The following is a 12,072-nucleotide window of genomic DNA, read 5'->3' as shown; positions in this document are numbered from 1 at the left end:
CGGTAATAGGTCTGTTCTTCATTTTTTTTTTTGGGTTGATTTATACATTTTTTGCAGGGTTGATTTATTTATTATTATTTTTACATAGTAAATTCATTGTTTTGTGAGATGGGGGCTACATGGATATTTTCAAACACTGTGGAGTTTGACCATGCTGGTGTACATTTAAACATAATAATATATGCTATTTAGCAATTGGTTTCACCCAAATGTATTTACAATCACACTTACATTTATACAGTATCTCACAAAAGTGAACACACCCCTCACATTTTTGTAAATATTTGATTTGATCTTTTCATGTGACAACACTGAAGAAAAAACACTTCCACAATGTAAAGTAGTGAGTGAACAGCTTGTATAACAGTGTGAATTTGCTGCCCCTCAAAATAACTCAACACACAACCATTAATGTCTAAACCGCTGGCAACAAAAGTGAGTACACCCCTAAGTAAAAATATAAAAATTAGGCACAATTAGCCATTTTCCCTCCCCGGTGTCATGTGACTCATTAGTGTTACAAGGTCTCAGGTGTGAATGGGGTTAATTTTGGTGTTATTGCTCTCACACTCCCTCATACAGGTCACTGGAAGTTCAACATGGCACCTCATGGCAAATAACTCTCTGAGGATCTGAAACAAAGAATTGTTGCTCTACATAAAGATGGCCTAGGCTATAAGAAGATTGCCAAGATCCTGACACTGAGCTTCAGCACGGTGTTGCTGAAGAGGTTGAAGGGGTGGGTGGTTAACCTGTCAGTGCTCAGACCATACGCCGCACACTGCATCAAATTGGTCTGCATGGCTGTCGTTCCAGAATGAAGCCTCTTCTAAAGATGATGCACAAGAAAGCCTGCAAACTGTTTGCTGAAGACAAGCAGACTAAGGACATGGATTACTGGAACCATGTCCTGTGGTCTGAAGAGACCAAGATAAACGTATTTGGTTCAGATGGTGTCAAGAGTGTGTGGCGGCAACCAAGTGAGGAGTACAAAGACAAGTGTGTCTTGCCTACAGTCAAGCATGGTGGTGGGAGTGTCATGGTCTGGGGCTGTATGAGTGCTGCTGGCACTGGAGAGCTACAGTTCATTGAGGGAACCATGAATGCCAACATGTACTGTGACATACTGAAGAAGAGCATGATCCCCTCCCTTCAGAGACTGGGCCGCAGGGCAGTATTCCAACATGATATCGACCCCAAACACACCTCCATGTCGACCACTGCCTTGCTAAAGAAGCTGAGGGTGAAGGTGATGGACTGGCCAAGCATGTATCCAGACCTAAACCCTATTTAGCATCTGTGGGGCATCCTCAAATGGAAGGTGGAGGAGCGCAAAGTCTCTAACATCCACCAGCCCCGTGATGTCGTCATGGAGGAGTGGAAGAGGACTCCAGTGGCAAGCTGTGAAGCTCTGGTGAACTCCATGCTCTAGAGGGTTAAGGCAGAGCTGGAAAATGATGGTGGCCACACAAAATATTAACACTTTGGGCCCAATGTGGACATTTTCGCTTAGTGGTGTACGCACTTTTCTTGCCAGCGGTTTAGACATTAATGGCTGTGTGTTGAGTTATTTTGAGGGGACAGCAAATGTACACTGTTATACAAGCTGTTCACCCACTACATTACATTGTAGAAAATAGTTATTTCTTCAGTGTTGTCACATGAAAATATATAATCAAATATGTGAGGGGTGTACTCACTTTTGTGACATACTGTACATATATATATATGAATCAAACCCACAACCTTTGGTGTTGTCGGGAGAGCATGCTGAATGCTATGCTCAACCAACTGAGCCAAACAGAACTTTCACTTTTACTCTTTGCTCCCCACATTGCCATGGTAGTACATTTGGCCCTTCTGTAAAACAAGCACAAAGCAGCAATTTCAAGACAACACAACACCATGTCAAGACAACACAACAATAAATCACATAATTGGCTTACTATTCCAGTTCCATATCAACTGCCCACAAATTGACCACAACACAAGATAGGGTGGATCCCCAAACCCAACAAGGCGCATGTTGTTGTTCCATGACATTTTATGTATGGAGGCTGTTGTAAGCTAGTGTTATAGCGCTAACATGATTAGCCTGATAATTGTCGTCCTTGATGCCGGGAGCGAGAGCATGCACTGGCCGGTCTGGTTACACAGATGGGGACAGAGTGTTTCTCCACAGGGGTGTCAGACCCGCCAAAACCAAAAGCAAAATCGACATGCAAGAGCTGAGGACAATGTCAAGGTCCTTTATCCTCACGTGTGTCAGACATTTCTCTTATGTAATAGAAATCTCATTAACTTATGAAGTGCAAAAGCAGAGGAGGAACTCCATCTGGGTGCTGGGGTTATATTGTTCTTTATTTGTTTTTCTGTAGCTTATTAATCACCAAAAAGCTAAAATCATGTTAACCGTCTGAGTGAGTTACACTCAATAAGTCTATTCCCTTTTCACATAGGACAGGATTGTGATTATGGGATTATTAATGTACATTACGACTGGTAGGCTTGAGTACTTTCATTCCCATAATCATTTATTAGGTCATATTTTATTCACATGACTCATCATTAAAAGTATTATGTTAATTTCCTCCATTATTCCTGAGCAAGAGGCACAGTGCACATGAAAAAATCTGTGTCGATCTACATTGTCAGATGTTTTTCAGCTAGAGGAGTATTCTCTCCAGATGTAAGCACTGACAATACTGCTTAACGTTAATGGAGGTGAGTTCAGACACAGGTGCAGGATTTTGCCAGGAGCGACAGGCATAACAGCTGTAATCTAGATGTTTGATTATTGCAATTGAGTTTAAGTCAAACTCTATGACACATTTGTAATGATCATTACCATCAACCCTCCTTGATTTGGTTTGTGCTCAGAGCTGGGGCAGCTGAGGGGGCCTTTTGCACTACTGAGCCATTGTCTGATGTGCACTTGATGTGTGTTGGCAGAAAGGTGGTCTCTGGGAAGTCTCTGTATTACAACGAAATTACTTGTGTTTAAAAGGACTCAAACATCTATGTTAAATCCTTACATTCTGCATCTTACAAGATGCATTAATTAACTAATAAATAGTCATGGAGTACCTCAAATCACATCAAACCTGTACTGATCGGGTGAACAGAGGGGGCTGGACATAGGGGAAGGGCAGGGTAGGGGTCTGGGGTGGAGCCAAAGAGGGACCCAGGTGGCCACTTGAAGGCAAATACAGTACATTAAAATGGGATCAGGTCAACCCTTTATCATTGTTAGAAGAGACACTTAACATTAACTTGGCTGTAATCCAAACTGTCTTGTCTTTTTCCCCCTCCCCATTATACTGAGGGTAAGAGATATTCAGCTCCTGGTGAATTGGTAAATGGAATTGAATGTGATTATGTTGTGCTTTGATTGTAAATTGACCGCAATCACACAAGCAGGTTCCCTATTAAAAGCTTCCCTGAATGGTTATACTAAGATAATAGGTTCCTATAAAAGGTTTTCCTAATGTTGTTTTTGATATTAATTACATATGCCCTCCCCTTGATTTAACTTTTACTCAAGGATAGGGATCCTACACAATAGATTGCGTAAATGTTCCGGGTTTAATTGTTCTTCTAATATGTTGGGATATGTTGAGAACAACGAGGTGAAACTAATGGCTGAATCCTCTGTTTCTGGTTAGACTTCATTGATAGACCAGTGACAAGGTCTCTAACGTTAAACTCAGAACACAGGCAACCAGTTGAACAGGTTTCACCCCCAAGCATGGTTTATGAGCATCAACTGAGAAAAGCAATTATAGCTCAGCTGTTCATGTAAAGGGGACTTTCACAGGCCCGAGAACCCCAACCCTAAAACTTGAATGAGTGCCAGAATGGAGGAATGTTTCTCTTTCATTAGCTCAGTTAAAGAGGCTTACTTTATTTAGGTAATCGGGATATCACATAGCCTGAATAGGCTGTAGGCAATTTTTTCATTGTTTTTGGATAAAAAAAGAAACACTCGTCATGTCAACATTAATTCGATTTTGCTACATAATTTCCCTGTTCTATCATGTCCATGGAAATGTGGGCATTCATTTGTTAACCAATCAAAGAATGTAAACTATCTGTCCTCTTTGGTACATTAAAAGGGTTGGTATATGGAGCATCAACCTAAGTGACTGACATTGCTCTTCCATAAGCAGAGCTCTCCTGTCCTCAGCACACGTTAAAAATTAAAAATGAACAGTGTTTTTGGGTGAGAAGGGAGAGGCATCTAATTGTGCTTTTAGAATGGATAAGTGTTGAATAATCTAAAGGCCTTATGTTGGTGGATGAATGTGGCTCTATTGAAGTTTCAGTGATGAAAACGGGTCGGGGTCCTAGTTGGCAGGAGAAGGGGGCTTTTTTGGTGGATGTCTAAAGCCTTTTTTCCACAGTGGTCTTTTAAAAGAGAGCAGCAGCTGTGATAAGATGGGCAAGCTAAATAAAAGAGGAGTGAGAAAGTAAGAGAGAATGAGAGTAAGTGCAGCTGTCTGTTATTAACAGGAAGGTTACTGTTGGACATCAGAACCATCTATAATGTCTAATATTCCAAGGTTTAAATATAAACTTGCTTGGGTTTCATGGGTTCATTTTGGTTAAATGTCAGAAGCCTATTACTTGCTGATGTTAATTTGATTGAAATTCTTTAACTATTAAAAATTGGCAAGTCTAAAAGACCAAATATGAATAAAATAATTGTTACAGAATAATGATGGTCACATAAGAAGCACAACAGAAACTCAGTGCAGATATATGAGGCTATGGATTGTGTAACTGTGTGTATTAGGCTACCTATCTCTTAACCTGAAGGCTCGTCCTTGAAATACCATGATGTCACTTAGAGAAAGAGCCCTTGATGTATGGTTAAAGTTGTCTGAACAGGGTAACACCATACCATTGGATTGGAAATTGAGATGAATAGGGTGAGAAACACCTCCATCTCATTCTTACTGTAACATTACCTGTGGAGGCTCTATTTGGTCAATATCAGTCTTTCAGCCTAGCACAGATCTATCATTAAACCTAGTCATGAACCACGGGTCCCATTAAATTATAGAAGCATCAAATTTATTTCCAAATTCTACAAATTATACTCATCTCTTTTAACGGATTTTATAGAGCTTGTTCAGATCACAACAATGGATCCACGGTCAGTGGAAAATAAACATCTATGTTTTGTTGATTTCTATAAGGCTTCTGATTGGGTAAAATTGTTCTTAACTTCTGGGGTGTGTGGGACACACCATTTACAGCTCTATACACAGTTACAGCTCTTTATATATATCCAGTTGGCTGTGTACACATACAATACTTATGTATATACTAGGGTCCCTTTGGAGTTCCAGAAGACAATGTTCTTTCCCTGACTTTGCTTCTCCTTATTGTAAATGACTTGGCCAATCAAATCAAGCATGCCAAAAAGGGATCCAATTAGATGAAACACAGATGATAATGTCCTCCTTATGTAGTGTTTGATTTACAATGTACAAACATGGGCAGTCTCTGGTGTATAAAAATTGAGGCAAATTATTAAGAAAGACAAAACCCAGATGATGTAAATCAGAAAAAGGGGATAGGTAGAACCATACTTTTAGATGCCTTTACTGTTGGAGCAAGGGCCCTAAACTACACTTTTAATATACATTAAATACATTGTTTTACTTTTTTGAGGAATACATGACCTTTGAGGAGTGTTTGTTCAAGAACAATTAAAATGGTTTTATGGAACATGTCATTCCATAAAACCGAACTTAGCAAACATGAACTTAACCCACTTAAGTGACACGCCATCTTAACCACTCCTCCACATTTACTAGATTGATTGATACACAAGAGATGCTATCAGTATAGTTTATTTTTGTCAAAAGCACAATGTGAGAGGTGTTGTTTCATGCATTCTTCACATTAGGTTACTTGTCATCTAACAAGAAACCAAAGGTCCATGGGTGTTAAGTTGAGAACTGGGATACAGCAATTCAAGAAGGTGCCTATTCTGCATAATGGATGAAGAACTTGAATGTATATTTAGCAAAAACCTATTGAAAGTTAGGTCTACACATTTTATTGTGGATGTTGAGAAAATAGATTTAGTTTTATTGAAAGGTTTTTGTATTGTTTTCTTAATTTTTTTTTATTATTGTGCATGTATCGTACATTTCTGCTCTACTAACCAGTATGTCTTACAAATCAATTTCAGTCTGAATCATATCGCATATTTTGAAAGCTCATGCAAATAGTGAGGGAAAAAGTACTAGATATACAATAGGACACTTTCCAGGACACCATGACATAGATATACACAGGGCGTGGATGAAGCAGCATGATTATGTTTTTTCCCATCCCAAGATGCCATATGTTCAGGTTGCTTGATTGGATAATTGCCCCAGTTGACTAGCGTTCTGTAACAGTTAGCATGGGGGTGGAGAAGGGAGTTGAACGGGGATTTCTTTGTTACACATCCGTTATGGCCATCCTCAGGGCAAGATTACTGGTAGGATGAATCACAAATTACTAATGTTGGTGCTGAGGGACTCATTGACTCATAATGAGATACATCCATTTGCAACAGCATAGTAATAGTATTTCTTATATTTGTACTAGCCTTAATAAAGATGTGTAGCCGTGCAATGTTTTTCTTAATTAATTTCCCAGTTGCCAATGAAAAATATGTGTTTGAATAATGTAATATAATTAAGCAATAAGGCATGAGAGGTTGTGTTGTATTTTCAATATACCAGAGCTAAGAGCTGCAGGCTTACGCATTTGCTTCGCGGCGTGCCTGGACACAGCGCTTAATCGTGGGACATTGGCAAGATCAAACTACTTTGCATTTAATGTCTCTAAATCGCATAATGGCCAAGGAGGTCATGTGAGGAGGATGACGTGTCTGAACATCTCAGTTTTACCTAAGAGAAATGTTCAGGCCAGGTAATATTGAAAAGGCGTGTAGGTTATGTATATCTACACTGGATTTAATAATAATACATGCAATTTGTTGAAAATATTTTCTGACAAGTTACTCTTATGTAAATAATTTAGTTTTAAAAGCTACGACTTGTGGTCTAGCCATTATCCTAACAATAGAATAGGCTACTCAAAGATGTAGGTAGGGAGTGAATATAAAATTGTGGTATATTTGGGTTTATTTTCTTTTATAGCCTACTTTTTACTTATTACGAAATATTTTTGTCGATAGTATTGACAAAGCTACACTTCAATCAATTTTAAACAAACATTAGATTGTAATTGTCAGATTGATTGTTGTAAAAGTTTAGTGAAATGTCACTAAAAATCTTTCTGCGTTTCCCACTGCGGTTCAAGTGAATGTCCTTACTGGAAACTGGAAAAGGAGATTCCCAATATTCCAAAAGCAGATGAACGCGAAAGGATTTCTGTTATGACCGTTAAATCTGAGTTTGATTATTTTCTCTAGATCCTTTTCTCAAATGTGACTTTTCCTGTCTGGTTGAGCTGGGTTGGTCGTGTTTACATGGCTGGTGAAATGACAGCGTCTGAGATGAGAGCCTGCAAATAATTGTATGCATTTTGTAAACCAGGATGTAACCCAATTATTCCATTTGTAATAATGTGTTAGCTCGTTACACGCTATGTAGGCATATGTTAAGGTGAGATACGATTTCGACTTTAACTGTTATTGTTTATAAAGCTTATCTAGATATGTAGCACAACTTGCTAACTAGCAAACTGATAGTGGGTGGGGCAAGATGACTAGCTAGTTATATAGGTATCTGCTACAAATATTTTTATTTTCTTCAGCGTGTCCTTTTTCTAATGTCTTGTCAATTCAGTTTCTTCTCAATTCACGTTATGCCATTGGCAATAATTGCTTATGTTTATGTAGTTAGCCTCTTGATCTAACACAGCTTCAAAGTTAGCTAGCTATTTAAGCTATGTAGCTAAGTGCTAATTTTGTTAGGTGCTCCATACAACCCATGCAAGTGGAATCTGCTTGCTAGTACCTTGCACAATGTATGACTTTTAAGAGTTTTGAAATGTAATTTTAGTTAAATGGCAAAGTAACACATTTTCTTGTGGTTTCTACAGGGAACATTAATATGGATGTAGTGAATATTGCTTTCTGCGCCATTGGGAAATGCCTGGAAACTTGTAGCCTTTTTCTGGATTTGGTCGTCTGGTTTGTGAATTGGCTGTGCCGACTTTTCTCAGATATGGGTTCCTCTCTGCATGATCTACCAGTGGTGCTGAGTGGCTTCACCTTACTAGAATACTGGAACTGTGCCCTTTTTTCTTTCCTCACTGTTACAGAGGTTGTCACCAGCACAGCACATGGAGCTTTTAATGTACTGGAAGGATGGCTGGAAACCTTAGGGGGCATTTTTGAGAGTTTTAAAATGGTGGGCCACCTCTCTACTCATGTTGCCTGGCGCACCAAAGAGTTGCTACACCGCGGACTTCTATCTGGACATACTTTACTGAAACAGACTTGTGAAGGCTTCAGCATTGCATTCAGCCTCGTTCTCTACTTTGTCAACACAATCATCAACATTCTCCTCATTAGTACTCAAAACTGCTTCTCTGCGATAGTTGGGGCGTGGGAGGCAGTGTCAGGCCCCCTGCACAAAGCCTTGGAATTAGCTGTCACACTTCTTACCTTCTTATACAGCTGCCTGGTGGGCACCTCTGTACTGCTTTGGACACCCTGCCAGCTAGCCCTGGAGTTTCTGGGCTCCCTTGGTCATGTCTTTATCACAGTGTTCATGTTCAACATTTATGGCTTGCTCGTAACAGTGATCGTTGTTTCTTTAACTTTGCTCTATCTTAATCCGGAGATGCCGCAACGTGTGGCCCAGCAAGGTGTTCAATTTGTCAATGCAATCCCAGGAATGCTAACACTACAGAGGACTATTTCTAGACTTTACCTAGTGGCCATGGAACAAGCTCAAGCTTTTCAGGACAATGCTGCTGGCCCACAGGCCATGGGCCAGGTGGCCCAAGCCAGACAGTCAAGGCGTGTTACACCACAGCCCCCTGGAGAGGGAGTGGGGCGCCCAGTTCTTGATCTAAGGACCCCAGGTAGTCCTACTGACCACACAGGTACCCTTCTTCCCACAGAGCAGCCTGGAAGACCACTAGTGGAATTAAACTCAACACTTCAACACCTTAACACTAGGTGGGATAGCATTGACCTTGACCCAGACCACTACCACCATCCATCTACAACTGCTAAGACTACAGTGAAGCAGCAGCCTGGCGGTGAGCAAGGCACTCAGGCCACCACTGCAGACACTGGCCTTCTCAGCCTGTTGAAAGAGCATGAGGAGAGGAAGAAGTGTGTGATCTGTCAGGACCGGGTCAAGAATGTGTTGCTGCTGCCCTGTCGCCATCTGTGCCTGTGTCGCCACTGCTCTGCCATTTTGTTGCAGCAGCCCTCCCAGCAGCACAGTTGTCCCCTCTGCCGGCAGGCCATCACACAGACCATGGATGTGTTCCTCTGAAACCACTGTCCTCCTGTGGCAGCCCCAGGGACCAGCTAGTGCACTTTGGGTTGCCATTCCAGAGTTAAAAAGAGGGGCACTGAGGGAAAAATAAATTCAGCCGGTCTGAAAACCCCTGTCATGGGAATGGCTCCCGCTCATTTTCTGATGGGCATTAGGACTGCAAACACTGGATGGAGAAGACTTTACTCTCAGGATAATGGAAGATAATGATAGGCATCCACAATGTAGAGATTGTGTTGAGCAAATAAAACTGGTCTACTGTCATGTGGGAATTGATACTGTAGACATGATGCAGATAGACTGTACAGTTGTGTTGGCCCAGTGCAGTACATCTCTATCTATAATTTTAAATGCTGTTTTCCACCTCCAGTTCTCAAGCACAAGTTGAGTCACATTTGTTGTAGCCGTAAACAAGCTAACTGACTCAACTTGCCAACTATTTATCAAGATTTCAACTAGTTGAATCCTGTGAGTTTGTCTGGGGTTGCAACCAAAATGTGTGCTATTGGGAGAGCTGGAGTTGGAGAACACTGGTCGATCCCAATTAAGGCCACAGGGTTTCTGATGCTTACACTTTGCTTTCACCAGCTCCACAAACGAATATTGCAGCTTGCATTTTAGGTGTTTGGTCGTTTAGCTCTAGATTACAAAATGTGGACGTTTCCTTTATGGTTTCCCACAGCTGCACCAACTGTATTGCACTGGCTACAAAGCTTCTGTGCTGACTTGTACAATGAACAAAATGTGACCTTTGTAACTTGCATACTTCCATATTTCAGGCACAAGGTTTATAATTTAATTAGATAACTCATGGCTACTAAACATATAACGAAAATGAAGACGTTGAATAGAGCAAAGTAGACCATACTACAACCAATTTTTATATATATATATATATATATATATATATATATCCTGTGTGTACAGGGAAAATGTTCAATTTAAAGTGTTATGATTTGATGCACAAGGTCATTCATTTTCTAAGTTTTTTACCTATTGATGTTTTGTCACTTTTCGTTACCCATGTCAGTGTTTTATATAATATCAAATAAACATGCTATTACTGTATGCCTTGATGTATGTCACAGTTCCATATTCTTGTGTAATTTCTCCATCAAAACAAGCTTTTTCTTGAGGCGTCAGTACAGTTTGTCTAATATTGGGACTTCATTAGCTAGTAGCACTGCACCTTGTTGATGGGACCAGATATGGATGAGAATCGTTTATTACATATGGTTAGGGGAAAAAAACTAAAATTGAAGCTGTCTAAACTGTAATGTCGAAAGTCATTATAATTAATATTACTGTGTACAGTGCCAAATAGAGAAATAAAAAATTTGTTTGTAATTTGTCCACAAATACAAGTATAGGAAGACTGATTATTTGGGTAAACAAAGTATAAACATTCAGAAAGATTTTTAAACTTTAAGTTGTTTGATCTGCTTTGTCAGTGTGCTATTTTAATGGTACTGTAAAACCGGTTTGGGCTGCAGTGGGTTTGATCTTTTACTTGCTCCTCTGTCTATTTTTCAGTGTATGAAGCTCAGTAATGAAATAGAGCAGTTCCCTGGGTAAGAATGAATAAATTCTGGTCACACAGCATCCATTCTGAGAAAAGCCTGTATTGGCTTTATACTTAATACCTCAGCAAGTATGAAGCAGTAAAACATTAATAACTGATTGAATTACAAGCCTGACTTTGAAATGAATTTAGGATTTGTCTGAGTTTTTCTCGGTGACTCCCGTGCTACACCCCTGTATTATCATTCAAACATAATTTGGGAATTTAAATCTTGCCTTGTTTGTTAAAGACGTGGGTGGGTAATGGCCCCCTCCTTAGTGGGATGTCCTATTAGCAAGTGGCCCTGCCCTGCCTCTCTCTAGGCTAGCTGTTTCCCTCCCAACTAGGCACTAGGACAGCAGGGCTGCCATTACAGGACCTTTGTTAGTTCTGGGGGGATAATTGGCCAGCAGGAGCCGTCTTTGGACCCTCCAGGATGACTGGCACACAGGAGAAAGAGAGACGTGAAACCCTGCATATACACTGTGACAGCTGCCTCACTCAGCCCCTCAGGATTGCCCATTGTCTGAGGTGTCCTAAGAGTGACCTGTGTAGAGTTACCAAAAAGAAAACACAAAAGTCTTTTCAGAATGAGGCTCATTTTTTATAATTTTCCGAGGTGCAAACTGTACACTCTACTTGAAAGATTTTGGTGCTGTTAAAATTCCCATCAGTTCATACTTAAAATTGCAGTCCGACTCATCGTAGCTTTTATTAGCTTCAGTGTATGATATATAATGAGATTAGAACTGATCAGAGGCTGTATTCTATGTCGACATTGAGCGGCCCACTGACTGTCAATAATGTTGGTTGTGTGGTAACCATGGAGCTCCGCAGACACATAGAGGTTTGGGGAGGGGTCCTCCACTCCCAGATTGCTGGCTGGGCAGAGTGGGTGGGTGGGAAGGATGAGGGCCTGTCCTCTCCCGTCCCTGACTAGTGGGCTGCTAGCCAGGAACACTCAGCCTGTCACCAGCTGTCTGCCAGGCTGTTCCAGGGCAAGTCCCTCTCCCTCACTGTCCA

General features: G+C 40.6%; 1 protein-coding gene across 2 annotated transcripts; it reads left to right on the top strand.

Moving 5' to 3' along the window:
* Positions 1–7,358: 7,358 nt before the first annotated feature.
* Positions 7,359–10,378, top strand: LOC105011086 (E3 ubiquitin-protein ligase RNF26). Of its 2 annotated transcripts, none has more exons than XM_020048061.3 (2): positions 7,359–7,545; positions 8,074–10,378. In XM_020048061.3, the coding sequence occupies exon 2, from the start codon at positions 8,085–8,087 to the stop codon at positions 9,483–9,485; it is 1,401 nt and encodes a 466-aa protein (XP_019903620.2). In that variant the 5' UTR covers positions 7,359–7,545; positions 8,074–8,084; the 3' UTR covers positions 9,486–10,378. The 2 variants fall into 2 exon arrangements, with proteins under 2 accessions (XP_019903620.2, XP_010869181.2); XM_010870879.5 differs by having other exon boundaries at positions 7,359–7,634.
* Positions 10,379–12,072: the final 1,694 nt, after the last annotated feature.

The sequence above is a fragment of the Esox lucius genome, chromosome 7, assembly GCF_011004845.1.
Source record: "Esox lucius isolate fEsoLuc1 chromosome 7, fEsoLuc1.pri, whole genome shotgun sequence".
Taxonomy (NCBI): domain Eukaryota; kingdom Metazoa; phylum Chordata; class Actinopteri; order Esociformes; family Esocidae; genus Esox; species Esox lucius.
The sequence above is the reverse complement of the archived record's forward strand: the minus strand, read 5'-3'. Positions and strand labels throughout refer to the sequence as shown.